At 49.4% G+C, this 18,111-nt stretch overlaps 1 protein-coding gene across 2 annotated transcripts in view; it reads left to right on the top strand.

The window, feature by feature from the left end:
- Positions 1–18,111, top strand: part of AP3D1 (adaptor related protein complex 3 subunit delta 1) — a 67,344-nt gene that overhangs the window by 38,700 nt on the left and 10,533 nt on the right. The window contains exons 14-26 of one of the 2 annotated variants that reach the window (XM_061600645.1): positions 398–628; positions 1,826–2,057; positions 2,524–2,669; positions 3,607–3,748; positions 6,070–6,141; positions 6,528–6,603; positions 7,879–8,087; positions 9,365–9,438; positions 11,789–11,812; positions 14,912–15,122; positions 15,654–15,716; positions 16,571–16,672; positions 16,985–17,125. In XM_061600645.1, coding sequence (XP_061456629.1) covers positions 398–628; positions 1,826–2,057; positions 2,524–2,669; positions 3,607–3,748; positions 6,070–6,141; positions 6,528–6,603; positions 7,879–8,087; positions 9,365–9,438; positions 11,789–11,812; positions 14,912–15,122; positions 15,654–15,716; positions 16,571–16,672; positions 16,985–17,125 — 1,723 coding nt within the window. The remainder of the gene's footprint in view (positions 1–397; positions 629–1,825; positions 2,058–2,523; positions 2,670–3,606; positions 3,749–6,069; positions 6,142–6,527; positions 6,604–7,878; positions 8,088–9,364; positions 9,439–11,788; positions 11,813–14,911; positions 15,123–15,653; positions 15,717–16,570; positions 16,673–16,984; positions 17,126–18,111) is intronic. The other variant, XM_061600646.1, reaches the window with a different exon arrangement.

The raw sequence follows: 18,111 nt of genomic DNA, 5'->3' as shown, positions 1-18,111 counted from the left end.
TTGATTTGGATTCCTGCATTGAGCAGGGGGTTGGACTGGATGGCCTTAGAGGCCCCTTCCAACTCTACTATTCTATGATTCTATGAACTTTTGAAGGAAAAGACACTGGAAGCTGCCCTGGGCCCCCAGGAGCAAGCAGGATGTCAGATCGAATTCAGCTAATGCCTACATGGAGCAGACCTTTTGGAATGAATGGACCAAGTTAACCATATCCTTTAATTTCATTGGATCTACTCTGAGTAGGGACTCAGTTGGATACAACCCTAACAGTAGCTGCGGAGTTTACATGCCACTCTGAAGCAAGCAGCAAATGTTGGCTTGTCTCCTGGTAATGACAACTCTCTGGCTTGCCTGCCTCATGCGATGACCCCCTCTTAACCTTTGCCTCTCAATCCAGGTACATCAGCATCCTGGTGGAGCTGACGCGCCTGGAAGGTACCCGCCATGGCCACCTCATCGCCTCCCAGATGCTGGATGTGGCCATCCGCGTCAAGGCCATCCGCAAGTTTGCCGTTTCGCAGATGGCCACGCTCCTGGACAACGCCTACCTGCTAGCCAGCAACACCCAGCGGAACGGGATCTGCGAGGTCTTGTATGCCGCCGCCTGGATTTGTGGGGAATTCTCCGAGTGAGTCCCTACCTGTGTAGCAATGCCTGTTGTATATTGTGCAAAGTCGTTTGTCGCCCTGCCTTTTGGACTTCTCCTGTGAAACCAGGTTGCATCCGTTGTTGGTCCTACCCAGAGCAGACCCATTGAAATGAATGAACATGACTAACTTAGGCCCATTGATTCCAGTAGGTCTGTTCTGAGTAGAACCTACTTGGCTGCAAACCAGTGTAACCAAATTTTGCATGGTGGTCCCTGAGGTCAACGAGCAGGATCTCGTCTCTGTTTCGGATACATTTGGATGCCATTTTGAATCAAGATGGTGGACTGAACCTTTCAGATCGGCGCTATTAACCACTGGTTTAAAATCTTCAGTGATGTTAACCGCCGATTTCAAAACTGCACTGATTTTATGTTATTATTTCTGGGAATTCCCAAGCAACGCTAGGCACGCAGCTACTCGTTGTTTATATTTACGTGTTTGCCAGGCCTTGCCTTCAATAAAGTTGAGGTATTTTCTTTTTGGGGACCCAGCCCTTTTTAATGAATGTGCGCTCTTCAGTTTGGGATGGTTTTGCTTGTTTTATAATTGTAACAGTCTTATCTGTTTTTATGGTTGCACGTGGTTGTAACCTGCTCTGGGAACTGTCAGGGAAGGGCAGGGAAGAAATCAAATTAATAAATAAATAAGAAATACAACATTTATTTATTTAACCTGCCGTTCACCGGGAGGTCCCAGAGTGCATTAACGGCATTTAAAAAATACGATTAAAACAGCAAAAAAAGTGAACATAATCCCAAACTCACAATCTATGCATTACAAGGAGGTCACCAAAACCGGTTCTTTGGTTTTCAAAAGCCCAGGGTGGAAGGGTGCGACGTCAGCAGCCCTGTGGAAGCCATAGAGCAGAGATGGGGAACATCTGTGGCTCTCCAGATGTTGCTAGACTTCAGCTCCAGCCAGTATCTCCAGCAGCAGTCAGGGATGATGGGATTTGGGACAACATCTGGCGGGCCTCAGGATCCCTGCGCCTGCTCTAAAGGCACGGTGCCAGACTCACCTTTGAGGGGAGGGAGTTTCACGTTCTTGGCGCCACCACCAAGAAGGTCCTCTGATGAGTCCGCCGCGACGATGGCCGAGACTTCTCCCCTTGCTGCCTCGTGTGGTTCCAGAAAAGGGCGACGTGAGAGACCCTCTAAGCATCCCCTTTCCTTCAGGCACCTTGAGGAACCGCAGCAGACCCTCGAAGCCATGCTGCGGCCAAAGGTGACCACACTGCCAGGCCACATCCAAGCGGTTTATGTCCAAAACATGGTGAAGCTTTACGCCGCGATCCTGCAGCAGAAGGAGCAGGCTGGGGAAAAGGAGGTGGCACAAGAGGCGACCCAGATGATGATCGAGCGCCTGCCGCAGTTTGTGCAGAGTGCGGACCTCGAAGTCCAGGAAAGGGTAAGCAAAACGGTCCCAAATCTTGGATTTGGAAGGGTCCCATAAGGCCATCTAGTCCAACCCCAAATCGGCAGGTCTCTCTCTCTCTCTCTCTCTCTCTCTCTCTCTCTCTCTCTCTCTCTCTCTCTCTCTCTAACTATCTCATCCCTATTCTGGCATTAGCGTGAAATGTGCTCCCAGCCGCAGCAGCAATGCAGTTACGAGCACCTCATCACTTTGGCTCTCCCATGCCAACTCAAAAGTTGCCCTTTGTCTGCAAGTTAACTTATCTTTGTATTATTTAACTTAGGAATATACCTTACTGTCTTTCATTTGCAACCTGTATTCTATATTTTAAATTGTGTTTAAAAATGTGTGTCTTTGTTTTTCACGTTTTAATTGTTGTAAACCGCCCAGAGAGCTTTGGCTATGGGGCAGCATACAAGTGTAATAAATAATAAACGGTTATAAACGTTTTCCTCTTCAGGCCTCCTGTATCCTTCATCTCATGAAATACATCCACAAGCTTCAGATCAAAGAGGTGCCCGTGGCAGAAGAAGTGATCGCCTTGTTTGCCGGGGAGCTCAACCCCGTGGCCCCCAAAGCCCAGAAGAAAGTCCCTGTCCCGGAAGGGTAAGGTTCTCTCTGACAGGATGGCGTAGGGTTGGGGAACGCCGCCGGCTGAAGCCCTGGCAAGCCGCTGCCGGTCAGCATAGAGACCGTACTGAGCTAGATGGATCAACGGGCTGACTCAGGGCAAGGCAACCTCTTATGTCCCGAGGGGCGCATTTGGTTCCTGGACCCGAGTTTCGCCACCCCTGAACTCGAACCACAATGTTGTCAACGTGTGCCTGGACATTTTGGTCTTTATGCCAGCGCTGCTCTCAGTCCATTTGCCGGGCCCAGTTGCAAGGTGCTCGTTTTAACTTACAAAAGCCCCAAAGTAGGCTTAGTGCCAGGTTACCTGCAAGTCTGCCTTTGCTTGGACATTATCCACCTGATTCATAAGATCTTCTTAGGAGGCCCTGCTCTGAGTAGCACAGGCGAGGGATGCGAGGTGGGTGACTGCCCTTTTGGTAAAGGCACCCCAAATATGAAACAGCCTCCCCTTCTCTATGTTTCTTTGTCACCTGGGAGTGCATGTTTGGGCCCCAGGCCTGCAGTTCCCCCATCCCTGATTTATCATTTTATATATTATAGAGCCATACGACATTAGAGCCATACGACAGTGGAACCAATGACCTAGAGAGGTAGTGGGCTCTCCGACACTGGAGGCCTTCAGGAGGCAGCTGGACAGCCATCTGTTGGGAATGCTTTGATTTGGATTCCTGCATTGAGCAGGGGGTTGGACTTGATGACCTTACAGGCCCCTTCCAACTCTACGATGCTATGATATAGTGGGTGTTTTAAAACTTTTGTTTCCTAAGCCACCTATGGAATGTTGGTTGACAGGCATCTGTATAAATCTAGTTAAGCAAAGCTAATGTTGAATAATAAACACAAGCGGCTGCAACTTGGGAGGGGGCTTATTGACGCACAGCCCTGACATGGAGGCCGTCTCGCTTCCCAGCCTGGACCTTGACACCTGGATCAACGAGCCTCCCTCAGACAGCGAGTCTGAGGATGAAAAACCCCGGACCATCTTCCACGACGAAGAGCAGAGGCACTCCAGGCACCGGCAGCCGGAAATGGACGAGAAGGAGCTGGCTAGGGTAGGCATGTCTACTTAGGAGTGAGTTCCGCTCTGTTAAGAACACCAGAAGAGCCTTGCTGGTACATGCTCAAGGGGGCCCATCTTAGTCCCAGAAGCCAACCAGATACCCCAAAGGGAAGCCTGCAAGCAGGTGCTAAGTGCAACAGCAATTCTCCCCACTTGTGATCCCTAGCGACAGAAGCATTGCTCTAACAGAGGAGGTAGAACAGAGCCCTTGATAGCTTTGGTGTAGTGGTTAATTTTATTTTTTTTTTTTTTTTTTTTTTTAAACTTATATACCACCCAACTAGCAATAGCTCTCTGGGCGGTGAACATAAATACAATAAAATACAATATAGTACAAAAACATCACAATCTAAAATCAAATTTCACAATCTAAAAACTGCATAAGCTAAGATCAAATTACAAACATTACAATCATTAACCAAAAAAATTAATTAAAATGCCTCGGAGAAGAGAAAGGTTTTAACTTGGCGCCAAAAGGATGATAGTGTCGGCGCCAAGCGGACCTCCTCGGGGAGACTATTCCATAGTTCGGGGGCCACCACTGAGAAGGCCCTTGATTTTGTCACCGCCCTCCGGGCCTCCCTATGGGTCGAGACCCGGAGGAGGGCCTTCGTAGCAGACCGTAGTGCATGAGCCGGTTCATAACGGGAGAGGCATTCCGACAGATATCGAGGTCCCGCGCCGTATAAGGCTTTATAGGTTAATACCAACACTTTGAATTTGGCCCGGAAGCGTATTGGAAGCCAGTGCAAGCAGGCCAGAATAGGTGTTATATGGTCAGATCGCTTCGTTCTTGTTAGCAATCTGGCCGCCGCATTTTGCACCAGCTGTAGCTTCCGAACCGTCTTCAGAGGTAGCCCTACGTAGAGCGCATTACAGTAATCCAAACGTGAGGTTACCAGAGCATGTACTACTGATGTAAGATCCTCCTTACTCAGGTAGGGACGTAGCTGGGCTACCAATCGAAGTTGGTAGAACGCATTCCGTGCCACCGAGGCTACATGAGCCTCAAGTGACAGGGAAGAGTCTAGAACGACTCCCAGACTGCGAACCTGTTCCTTTAGGGGGAGTGTAACCCCATCCAGGACAGGTTATGTATCCACCATCTGATTAGAGAAACCATCCACCAATAGCATCTCAGTCTTATCAGGATTGAGTCTCAGTTTGTTAGTTCTCATCCAGTCCATTGTCACGTCCAGGCAACGGTTCAGCACATTGACTGCCTCACCTGAGGAAGATGAAAAGGAGAAATAGAGTTGCGTGTCATCAGCATACTGGTGACAACGCACTCCAAAACTCCTGATGACCGCACTCAACGGCTTCATATAGATGTTAAAAAGCATGGGAGACAAAACCGAACCCTGCGGGACCCCACATTGGAGTACCCATGGTGTCGAGCAATGTTCCCCAAGCACTATCTTCTGGAGACGACCCGCCAAGTAGGAGCAGAACCACTGCCACGCAGTGCCTCCAACACCCAACTCCGCAAGCCTCTCCAGAAGGTTACGGTGTTGGACTACGAGCTGGGAGAAAAGGGTTTGAATCCCCACATAGCCATGAAGCTCACTGGGTGACCTTGGGCCAGTCACTGCCTCTCAGCCTCATGAAAACCCTATTCAGAGGGTCGCCATAAGTCAGGATCGACTTGAAGGCAATACACACACCATGAATTTTCTAATCTTTTTAAAGCCATCCAAGGCCATCGCTTTCTCCTGCGGGAGGGAATTCCACAGGTTTAACAATGTGCTGTGGGAAGAGGTCCTTTCCTTTGACTGTCCTGAACCTTCTGACGTTCAGCTTTGGTTTCCCCAAAGTTCTAGTATTATGAGAATTCGGGGCCGCCCAGTGGAGCTTGACAGGACAGACGGATGGAAAGGCTTCTTCACGTGGTGCGTAGTTAAAACTATGGAACTCGCTGCCACAAGTTGTCGGGCTGGCCACTGACTTGAATGCCCCTTGATGATACAGCGGGGCTCCCTTTTCTTGAACCTTATAGGGGGAGGGGGGAGGTCGCTTTGGTAGCCCCTTCCAAGAAAAGTTCCTGGTCTGCATCTCTGTCAGAATGGTTTAATATGTTTTTTAATAATGTTTTTAACCCTTTTTAAAGGTTGTTTTCAATGCTGTTTTGTTTTAATGTATTTTAAGATCTGTTTCTATGACGTTTTAAAGTGTTTTAGCGCTTTGTTTGCCTCCCTGGGCTCCTGCTGGGAGGAAGGGCGGGATACAAATCAAATAAATAAATAAATAAAAGTTCCAATAATCCTGCTTTGGCATATTTTAGATATTTCCCCCCCCCTTTGTCTCTCCTTAAAGCGCCGAGAAGTCCGTAAGCAGGAGCAAGCGAACAATCCCTTTTACATTAAGAGTTCTCCTTCTCCACAGAAGGTAAGCCTGCCTTCTTTTTTGGGGTGTGGTCATTCTGGCCCACCCCGGCCAGAGGCTCCTCTCGTTCTGTTTGAATGGCCGACTTCCTGCGAGGCTGCTGTTCTTTTGAATGAATGAATGAATCTTTCTTTTTACCCCGCCCTTTTTCCAAAACTGGAACTGTGGGCGGCTTACAAATAAAAACTACACATAGGTAAAAAACATACAAAAATATACAATTAAAATAGAATTAAACGATTTGTAACATTAAAACCATGAAACATACACTTGAGATGCTAAGACAATTTAAAACATTAAGAATAGGACCATAGAACAATACAGCAGACCTTTGACAAATCCATGCCCAACCTCTCTTCTTCTTCCACCCACACCGCTATCGTGTCCAGCGATACCAGGATAGCCCCGGCGTCGAGCACATCCCAGTGGTTCAGATCGACCTTTCCGTTCCTCTGAAGGTTCCTGGTAAGAATCCCACAATTCTTTATGGAAGCCAGTTCTCCCAGTATTCTATACCAGCGCATGGAATCTGGTGGGTGGAGTTATGTAGGGGAAGGGGGAAGGGTTCCCTCCGAGTGGTTCTAAATCGAGTCCTCTGTGCCTCCTCTTCACTGTGCCCCCAAGTCTCTGCTTCCCGCTACAGATGTTGGGATTCTTAAAGAGTGCACGTTTTAGCCTACACAGACACACCATTTCTCAAGTTGAACAGCTGTGGCACAAACAGGACTCTTCATCTTACTGTCCCAGCCCTGACTCCCCAACAAGCCTGTCCCTGATGTGCGCCTACTTTGTTTTAAGTTTTCAGGGTGGATCGCTTCATCCTTTGTTACCACCTATTTTAAGGAAGAAAGAGGGCAAGGAACCAGTGGCTCTCCTGTTGATCTTTTGGGGACAGGCTTGACGTTATATAAGTCAGGGAGAGCTGATGTGGTGCCCTTCAGATGTTGCTGGACTCCAGCATTGTTTGGCGGGCATCACATTGGCAACCCCTAATACAAGTGCTTATTTAAAAATGGAGGATTTCACTGAGAGTTTCTCCTTCTGCATTGAGGGTGCATCGACTTAAGAATCAAAGTCTGCATTTCCCCCCCCTTATTTCCGTGATTTGTAGACCACTTCTCACCATAGGTGACTGCAAAGCCGTTTACGCGACAATCAGTAGAACAATTCATCCATCAGAATAATACTGGTGTTTAAAACAAAAGCAAAACCCACAGGTCAAAGCATAAAGTACAACCCTGGAGGCATCCACGAGGCAGCTGGACAGCCACCTGTCAGGGATGCTTTAAGTTGGATTCCTGCATCAAGCAGGGGGTTGGACTGGATGGCCTTATGGGACCCTTCCAAATTCTGTTATTCTAAAATGCCTGCTAGACTAGAAAGGTCTTTGTCAGGTGCCTAAAGTTCAACAGGGAGAGGCCCTGTCAAAGATCCATCCCCCTGGGGTTCCTTACCCTCAGCCGTGCACCTGAGCCACGGGGAACCGCTAGCAGAGGGTTGAATCCAACTAACCCCTGCTCGTAGTAGACCTATTGAAATTAATGGACGTAAGTCAGTCACGTCCTTTAATTTCAATGGGTCAGCTACGAGTACAATTTAGTTGGGTAGAACCACAGACTCCCTCTCGTACGCAAACACAAACATCTTACCGGCTGGGGCCGCTCTTGCTTTCATCGCGGGCTGCTCCAATGGCTGGCCCCTCCTGAGAACCCCTTTTGTCTCTTCCCACCTCCCGTGCAGGCATGCCCGTGTCTGACCAGTACGTGAAGCTGGAGGAAGAGCGGCGGCATCAGCAGCGGGTGGAGAAGGAGAAGAAGAAGAAAAAGCAGAGGAAGGAGAAAGAAAAACGGGGCAAGCACCACCGACGTCACAACTCGCTGCACACGGAGAGCGACGAGGACATTGCGCCCGCCCAGCACGTGGACATCATCACGGAGGAGATGCCGGAGGTAAGCCCTGTCCGTCCCTGTGTGCGCGCATGCCTTCCGTGGCAGACAATACGTGGATAAGAAGCATCCTGTTTTCACAATGGGTGGATTTGGAGCCAGCAGGGCCCCCTGAGTTCACATCCCACTGGGTTACGGATCTTGTCGTAGCTCTCGGCCAAGCATATCTCTGCAGGGTTGCTGTGCAGATTTTTTTTTTTTAAGGAAAGGAAGAAGAGGGGGCAAGGTAACAGTGGACAAAATCCACTCTGACGGTGTGGATTCGGGTTTGAAGATGTTGGCTGCTCGGCAAAGTTAGTCTTAACTTTTGAGCCGACTTTACGCCAAACGGTGTTGATGTTGGGGTGCTCACGCTCTGCAAAATGTAGGAAGATTCTGGGGCAGGAGGACAGTGGCTAACAGATTCCTTCGTAGTCACGATGGCTGTGTTCTCCCTCCACTGTAGGTGCTAGCACACCTTGATACCCGTTGCCAGGGATCACAACTGGGGAGAATCCTGCTTTGGGGGCTTCTCAGTGGGGCATCTGGTTGGCCACTATGAGAACAGGATGCTGGACTAGATGGGCTCCCTTTGGCTTGATCACACTGCCACAGGGGTCTTTGTATCTTATTAATAACAGTGGGCTCTTTCCTCTGGGCCCACCTGTGGGCTTTCTGGAGGAACCTGATTGGCTGCTGTGAGGACAGGATGTCCAACCGGATGGGCCTTTGCTGTGATCCAGCAGGAATCGTCTTATTGGGTGTCTTTAAAAGCGGAATAGGCAAATCCACAGAGGATAAGGCTAGCAATGGCTAGCAGCCATGATCGCTGTGTACCGTGTCTAGCATCAGAGACAGTCTGCCTCCGAATATGAGTTGCTGGGAATCGCAAGGAGAGAGAGTTGATGGTGTGCTCAGGGCCTGCTTGCGGGCCTCCCAGAAGAGGCATGTGGTTGACAGTTGTCAGAGCAGGAGGCTGGACTAGATGCCCTCCCCTTCAGACTGATCCAGCTGCCGGGCTCTTCCAATACTCTTAGTATTGGTCCGACAAATGGAGCCGGTTGAAGCACAAGTGGGAACTATAGCAGAGTTGTTATCACTTGGTTCAAGGGGGTGAGAAGAGGGTAAATCCCAATTTTATTTTTTTTAACGGCGTACCGGTTTTGCTTTCAATATTTTTTTTGTTTTAAATTTAACAGTCCCTGCAGCAGTGACCCCCTTTTCCCCCCGGGAGCCAGCACCTCTTTAACACAAGTCCTACATCTGTTCCTTACGCCTTTATCTTTGTTTATTTTTTTTAGAACGCTCTGCCCAGTGATGAGGACGACAAAGACCCCAACGACCCCTACAAGGCGCTGGACATCGATCTGGACAAGTAAGGACAAATCTGAGCTGTCTTTCCTTCCCTTGGTGGTTGTCTGGCTTCTTTCTCCAGAAAGCACCAGGAGTCTAGCGCTCGGCTTGGAATGGAAAGAATTTAGGCCTTGGTTCTTGATCTCCTATTTCTTTGCATGAGAGAAGGCTGAGCCTAGACCCTTCCCTGCTGCCTCCCGTTCACTGCTAGCCTTAAACTTCTTGACTTCAGTGCATGTCTGTTGTTTGGGGATGTCTGTTGGAGGCTTTCCATTCTCTAAACCGGCAAGGTAGCCTTTCCAGATACTGTGGGGCTCCATCTCCCTGCAGCCAGCATGGCCAGTGGTCAGGGATGTCATCCAGGTGTGGGGAACGTTTGGCCCTCCTGATGTTGCTGAACTACAATTCCCATCATCCCTGGGCCATTGGCCATGCTTGCTGGGGCCGATGGGAGTTGTAGTTCAACAACATCTGGAGGGCCAAATGCTCTCCACTCCTGCTGTAAAGTAAATAAGTAAACATTTCATTTAAAAGATACAAAAAATGAAGAACAATTAAAAACAACCATAGAGACAGACACTGCCTTTAAAAAGCAACAGGGAGCAGGTCTGATTATTTTCCTGGCAGACTCACCCACATAGCCCACATTGAAAGAAGCTGCCTCTCCTCACGAGAGGAGCCAAAGGGTGCAAGATAAAGTGGCAAAGGGCTACCGCCAAACCAGCAGCGTCCTCTATGAGGCGAGCTGAGTGAGTCAGGTTGATCTCGTCTGTCTGAGTCAGCTCCGCGGCTGCAGCCTTGAATGGGCACTCATTCTGTCTGCCAAGAAAAGACCCTTCACAGTAAGTGACCAGTGTTCCAATCTCAGTCCGGACGCAGTTCCGCAGAATTGGGCCGCACAATATTGGCCTGACTTCTGGTAGTTACAAGCGGAGCATCTGAACTATTGTGTGTTGGGGGGCTGACAGAGACGGCCCCCAAAGATACGAGGGATCAAACGGCTCTTAAGATGCAATTCCAATTTGCTTTCCCTCACCTGATGCCCTCCAGGAGTCTTGGACTCCAGCAGCCAGGATGGCCAATAGTTTTTTTAAAAAAAATTCTTTTACTTTATTTAATCAAAAGCATATAATTCAATAAAATGCAGGAAATGAAGAAGAAATACGATCGTGTGAAAGCTGAAATTAAGCATGCAGTAAAAGTGGTACGAACGTGGGTAACCGCATTCACAATCGCTGGAAAGAATAACCGTTGGTATTAGAAGGCTGACCTTTCTCTTTTTGTGTATTTTATTGTAAGAAAATGGAAATAGATTTATGGTACAGTCAAACCTTTTGCTGAAAAATTGACTCAAATTAAGGTATAGTAGAAGGGAGAAAAAGACTCGTTTTCAACCACATGGCAAAAACTTATTTTTAAATAAAGGAATAACACTTTTTTTTTTTAAAGGAATGTTTTTAAAGGTGTTTTGTTTTAATTTTAAAGTGTTTTAAAGTCTATCCTTATGATGTTTTAAAGTGCTTTTGTTTGCCACCCTGGGCTCCTGATGGGAGGAAGGGCGGGATATAAATCAAATAATAAATATAAATAACATACTCAGAGTACACCCATTGAACTGAAAGGGCATGGCTGTCTTAGGTCTATTAATCTCAGTGGGTCTACTTCAACTTTGCTGGACACAACCCAGAGGTCTATATTTGTCACTACCTGCTAAAGGGAGAGGTCCCGCTCTTGTGCACGCCTTGCAGCGATTCCCTCACCATTGAACCATCTGCCACACAAGTGTCCAAATTTATTCAGCACTTAAGAACATAAGAAGAGCCTGCTGGATCAGGCCAGTGGCCCATCTAGTCCAGCATCCTGTTCTCACAGTGGCCAACCAGCTTGCCTAACCTTTTTTTGCAAAACGAGCCGTTCGGTTGACACCCGGAAGGCAGGGACTGGTGGATGCCGAGAGGCTGCGGTTTCAGTACAAACTTCTCGCAAGCCGACTTCCAAACAGTGGCAGCCTCGCCTTTACCTGTCTCCCACTCAACGTCACATATGACATTCGGGGGAAATGGCCTGCTAGGCCTAATCAGACCCCTGGTGTACACCGTACAGGCCTAGTTTGGTTTTGCGGGTGAAGCCATACATTTGGACGCTTCCCTGCATTTTTTAATAAACGGTATCGATGATCTTAGGTCTCTTCCGACTCTTGAGTCATCTCTCTGTTGTGTGTTCCACGAGGCATCATCAGAATTTTTATTTGCATTTCTTGCTTGCGCTCTCTCTCCTGCTTCTGTTCCCACACAGTTGCTGTATTCTGTCATCATGTGGTGTTTTTCTTTCCCCCGGTGTCCCTCTTTTTCTCTCTTGTCTTTCACACCCAGTCCTGTTTCAGGAAAGTCTGCCAGGTAAGCATTCCTCTGTGTGTGCCACCTCTGTCTTTCTCTCCCTACTGTGTGGAAGTTTGGCTGCTTTCTAATATCGTAAAATCATGACACAGCCGAGAGCCATCTGCTGCCCCACCCACCCCAAATTTCAGCAGAGAGACTCTCATTATTTTGGTCCTGCAAAATTCCAGAAAAATTAATTCCCTGCCCACGCGCCCCGCAGACCTAAATTTGCACTTTTGTGGCCTGGAATGAAACAACCACATTTCACAATGCTTGGTAGGCTGGTCACCTGGATCCAATCCTCTTTCGTCACAGATGACCAGCTCTATGCAACCACACAGATAAGTGGCGTTGCTGTTAACCTGTCCAAGTGCTCCCAAAAGTTACTTTAGAGTGGCTTTCTGCAACCTAATGTCCTCCAGATATTTTGAGCTATAACTCCTATCACCTCTGACAGTTGCCATGCTGACTGCTGGGGATTTATACCTGGCTGGGAGCCCAGAGTCTGTGAGTTCAAATTCCCGCTTGTGTCTCCTGGATGTCAAGGGCCAGCTAAAGATCACCCCACAGTGAGCGGCTATGGGGTTACATGCCCTGCCACCTGTGCAGCTGTGGGCAACCTGCATAGTCCCAAGGAGCCCAGTTGCCCCCCAGCTGGCAGTTGCGGACAAGAAAGGGGCTGGCGTGCAGCCGTGGCAAGCTGAGCAGGCCCCAGCCAGCTGGGGAGGACTAGCCTCAGAGGGAGGCAACGGTAAACCCCCTTTGAATACCACTTACCATGAAATTCCTATTCATAGGGACGTCATAAGTCCGGATCTTGAAGGCTTTCCATTTCAAAATGCCTAGATGTCCTCTCTTCATCTCCCTGTAAGGCAGGCTAACCATTTTTTTTAACTAAAAAAACCAACAGCCATATATTTGGCATCAGGAAGAAGATTGGGGGCTCGTAGTTGAATGGAATGCGTCTGTAAAATTTTGAAAGTGCTCTCCAGATTTCTTAATTGGCAATGCCAGAAAAGACCCAGCAAACTTCCAACTTGGGTCTGGAGTCATTTAGCAAGCCCTCATTGTTTGATGTACAGCGGAGATGAATGCAGCGTCCAATTGGTTTTTGACTGTGTTTGACTTTTAAGAGAGTAGTTTCTGTCTCAGCAGCTCTGAGGTATGCTGTGCTTCATCTTCCCCATGTTACGCAAAGCAGCCTTTCCTGACCTGGTGCCCTCCAGACGCTTTGGAGCACAGCTTCCATCAGTTCCACCTGGCATGCCCTTGCTGGTTGGGGGGGGGGGGCTGATGGGAGTTGTAGTCCAAAAGCATCTGGAGGGCTCCAGTTTGGTGAACGTCGGCATAAGGAAGCTGCAAGTCTCCCTAAGGCCGTTTCAGATGCTGCAGAGTTGTACGCTCCACCACGGATTGCGGCTTCCTAGAGAAAGGTCCCTGTGTGATATGCATGTGTGCGTGTGTCTGCCTGTTGCATTTTAAGTGCGTGCCTTTTTGAAAGCATATTATAAGAAGTGGCCCATAGTCAGAGCTTGTATGCCTAACAGCGGCCCGTGGGCCATATCCGCTCCCCCACCCCAGAGACCCCCTCAAAGTTGTCATTTTTTTAGTAATTGGTTAATTTTAGTTTTTAAAAAAAGGCTGCTCATGTGAGTCTCTTGCTGTGATGCCAGAACTCCAAAAATGTCTTATATATGGCCACTTCCACTTTTACTCTTTGGCCGTGACCCCCAAAGGCTTGAGCATGGATCAGTGCGGCCCTCGGCCTGAAATTTTTTTGCCACCCCTGTTGTATACTCTGCACTAGAGGGGAGGGAACTGTGCCTGTCAGGGTTTTTTAATGCTGAGAAGCTGGACTGTCTATTCTGTGACTCAAATAAGATTAAGCAAATCTGCACCATTCCCCTCTTGCATATTTCTTTTGCTCTGCAAATTTTTACTTGCATAATTTCCGGGGGTGGGGGGAGCGAGGAGCCATATGACCAGTGAAGAGCATTTTCCTGGCTCCCGTAGTTACCATACACAGACCTGGCTGCAGCCCCTGTCCTGGGTGTGTTTTTCCATAGGGCTGAAATTTTGGATGTGAAGTTTGCTCTGAGGACAGCAGCCCTCTGGCATACTGATCCAGCAAAGCACCCGGGGAATCTTTTGCCAAAATTGCTATCTTTGTCTGATACATACATGTTCAATTCTGCACATTTATCTCTGCACCCAAAAGCTGCTTCTCCTGTTGCTCTTCCTTTGGATTACACCAGTTCCCTCCAGATGCGGTTGGGCTCTTGACTCCCATCATCCCTGACCATTGGCCATGCTGGCTGCTAAAAATTGCCGGTCCGACAGCATCTGGAGGGCCAAAGGCGTTCCCCACCTCTTCTCTAAGAAGAGGCATTCCCTTCTCTCAGGAGGGAATGCCTCTTCACAATAGAGGCATCCCTCCATTTCTTGCATGCAGTAGGGAGTGCTGCTTCTTAGACAGCTGGCCAGGCCAGCAGATGGGAGTTGGAGCCTGAGCAACATCTGGAGGGTTGGTGTGCTGCCCTAGGCTTGCAAGAAAAGTCTGCCAGTCTCCTCCCTAAATGTGATTTGTTTTTCCTGCGGTTCTTTTCCAAACATTCTTGAATGCCGAAAATGGCCACAGCCAGCCACGTCTTTGCCACCACCTAGGCCACATTCACACCAGACATTTATTCCACTTTAAATGCTCATGGCTTCCCCCAAAGAATTCTGGGAAGTGTGGTTTGTGAAGAGGGCTGAGAGGAGGCTCCTATTTTCCTCAGAGAGCTACAACTCCCTGAGTGGTTTAACAGTCAATCCCTCTTCCCAGGGGACTCTGGGAATTGTAGCTCTGTGAGGGGAGTAGGAGTCTCCTAACAACGCTCAGCACCCTTCACAAACTACACTTCCCAGGATTCTTTGGGGGTGACTGTTTAAAGTGGAATAATGGTGGGATAAACGTACAGTGTGAATGCAGCCTGACTGAGGAGGAGCGGTTCAGGTTGAAACGCTGTGCTGATCTTGAGGCGATGATTGCAGCCTGGGCAAGGCTCCTGGGGAACGCAGAGACCTGCCCATTTCTGTACAATAGCCCATATCCTCCTTTCCCCTTTTTTCATAAAGGCCTTTAGCAGACAGCGAGAAGCTGCCAGTGCAGAGGCACAGAGATGCTGACAGCCTCAAGTCGCCCCAGGAGGCCGAAGCTGCCCCGCTGGCGGAGAAGAAGAGCAAGCGGCCAAAGAAGAAGGAAAAGAAGCACAAAGGCAAAGAGCGCGAGAAAGAGAAGAAGAAAGGGAAGGAGAGGGAAGCGGAGGAGGAGGTGGAGCAGAAAAAGGTAACAGGCGCTCTCGTCTCAGTTCTGGCCTCCACGTTTTAAGGCCAGGGTGGACCATCCACGGCCTTGCAGATCATAGAATCATAGAGTTAGAAGGGGCCTGTAAGGCCATCCAGTCCAACCCCCTGCGCAATGCACGAATCCAAACCAAAGCATTCCCGACAGTGGGCTGTCCAGCTGCCTCTTGAAGACCTCCAGTGTCGGACATGTTGGACTCTGTCTCCCATCTGCCCCGGCCAGCATGGCCAACGTCAGGGATGATGGGAACTGTAATTCAGCAGCGTTGCTGGGTTCCAGCACGGCCAGCGCTCAGGAACGCTGGCAGAAGTTGCAGCGTGAAAGCATCTAGACAGAGGCAACGGGCTTTGCGATTTCTACACACATTGTGTAGTTTTTGTGATGATCTTTATATATTTTTCTTTCCATTAAATAAATGGAAAAGGTTGTTTATTTAAGGCATTTATGTACTGCTTAATGATCAGCAAATGTGCTACGGATAACCCCTGATGCTTTTTCTCTGGCTCATTCCAGCCGGAAGACATGGACTTCTGGCTTTCTGATGTCCCGGCCCCTGCGGTTGCTGCAGAGGCAAAGGTCAGTCTTTCCCTTTGAGGTGTGAACTGGGGGCGTGGCTGGGGGGGTGGAGTTGCCTGGAGTCAGAGCTTGGCAAAGTTACTTTTTTAAACTACAACTCCCATCAGCCCAATCCAGTGGCCATGCTGGCTGGGGCTGATGGGAGTTGTAGTTTAAAAAAAAGTAACTTTCCCAAGCTCTGCCTGGAGTGCAACTTGTAAAAACGTTCAGAATCCACATATACCTAACTCCAGATTTGGGGAGGGGGGGAGGGTCAGCTCCACAAAGGAGGTCCACTTTGCAGCCCTCTGGCTAAAAAGGGTTCGCCAATCCTACATCAATGGGTCTAGGCCAGAGGTGGGGAATCTCTGGCCCTCCAGGTGCTGTTAGACTGCAACTCCCACGATCTTCAGCCAGCATGGCCAACAGTCAGGGACGACGGGAGTTGTAGTCCATTGGCATCTGGGGGGCTAAATGTTCCCCACTCCTGGTCTAGACCCTGACCAGCCCAGACGACCCCTGACCAGCCCTTGAAGGATGTGTCCTTCGGAATTCTAGACCCCAGTTTCATAGTGGTGGGTTTTAAGACATAACAACAACTGTAGTTCTGTCTCTAGCGGAGTAAAATTGGCAAAATGGAATTGAGAATTAGCCAGCCCACCTCCCCACCACTAGCTGAATAAAACAGAGTCTTTTTTAGTTAAAAAAAAAATAGTTAGAGGACCTTGGCCAGTCTGGTCCTTCTTGCAACCCACCAGGGCAGGCGGGGGTGGCTTGTTCCCAAGCTTCTACTGCCCCGCCCCCCGGGAGATCTTCCTGACCATCCCCTAGACCCGGCTAGCCTTTGAGCGTTCCAATTTTGCTGCCTCCTTCAGAGCCCCTCCGAGCCAAGCACCAACACGGCAGGGGATATGGGACCAGGAGAAGCTCAGGAGGAGGTCCAGGCGGAGGAGCCGGAGGAGGAAGATGAAGGAAAGGTGAGCGGAGGAGCTGCTGTTCCTGATCACCAACAAACATGGGGGGTTGCCAGTTGCTTTCTGAGCAGCGGACACCCCCCTGCCCGGTCACTCTCAGGTAACGCTGCACGGGAGTGGCTCAGATCTTCTGCTGCCCTGGAAAAAGTGCCTTTGGGGAAGGGTGGCCTCAGTTAGGAGCTCTGGGCGGGAAGAGACAAGCCCATAGCGGCTGCATCTTGGGGTGTTGCATCAGGCGAGCCTCGGGTTTTAATTGGCCAGCTGCTCCAGGAAGGAGCTGGGGGTGGCTGATTCATGGTTTGCCTGGCCTAGTAGAAATCCTCCAAGCATAAGAAGAAGAAGCATAAGGAGGAGAAGAAGTCCAAGGAGAAGAAGTCAAAAAAGTACCACGGCGGTGGAGGAGAGCCGCCGATGGAATCGGTGCAGAACGGGACACTGGAGGATGAGCCACTGCCGGTGAGATGCATGCTTGGGTATGGTACGGGGGCGGGGCTTGTATCTCAGTTGCTGGGCACACGTGGAGACCTGAGGAACTGCTGGCCAGTGTGGGTAGTACAGAGCTAGATGGATCCAGTGGTCTGACGCAGTGTGAGGCACCTTCCCTATGTTCCTCATCATAGATCAACCCACCCTACTAAAAAGATGGCCAGAAGATGATGATGTAGGAATTGCGGTAAGGAATTGCTGCTTCTTAGGGCAGAGACGGGGAACTCCCATCATCCCGGACTATCAGCCATGCTGGGGGTCGGAGTCCAAGAACCATCCAGAGGGCCCCCGGTTGGGGAGCGCTGCGTCAGTAGTCCGGACTCTGCGAGGCGGCTTGGATAGCAGGGCCTGGCTGCTTACAGGAGGGCTTCTTCTGCTTTTTGGTTTTTTAACTCCTGCCTTTAAAAAAAAATATTAAAATTCCATAGATTAAATTTATTACAATAAACATGTGGCTGTACCTTACTGCGTAAGGGGTGGGCAGAAGGTGTATCAGGATCTCCTTGCAGCTCTCGGCAGAGGGGGATTTGCAGCAGATCAGCCAAGAATGTCCGACTCCCCATTGGCCTAACGATCCCCCCCCCATGTAAATTAGAACATCTGAAGTGAGGACAGCTTGGGGGTAAAACCAGGGATAGGATGGTATTCCGTGCTAGTCCTACTCAGAGTAGACCCGCAATGGCTAACTTAGCTAGGTTCACGAATTGCATTGGGTCTACTCTGAGTAGGACTTGGTTGACTGCAACCCATGGATGTGTGTGGAAGGGAATGTGAGTTCAGCTGAGTCCTGCCACTCAAAACAAGACCAGGCTATGGTCTGAAGGCCCATCTTGCTGAAGCTAGGCTTGTCTGGGTCTGGTCAGTGCCTGGATGGGAGACTGCCTAGGAACCACATGTATGCCGCCTTGGGCTCCAGGGTGAAAGAAAGGCGGGTTATAAATGTAACAAGCAAACAG

This window comes from Rhineura floridana, chromosome 18 (assembly GCF_030035675.1).
Source record: "Rhineura floridana isolate rRhiFlo1 chromosome 18, rRhiFlo1.hap2, whole genome shotgun sequence".
Classification (NCBI taxonomy): Eukaryota; Metazoa; Chordata; class Lepidosauria; order Squamata; family Rhineuridae; genus Rhineura; species Rhineura floridana.
The sequence above is the reverse complement of the archived record's forward strand: the minus strand, read 5'-3'. Positions and strand labels throughout refer to the sequence as shown.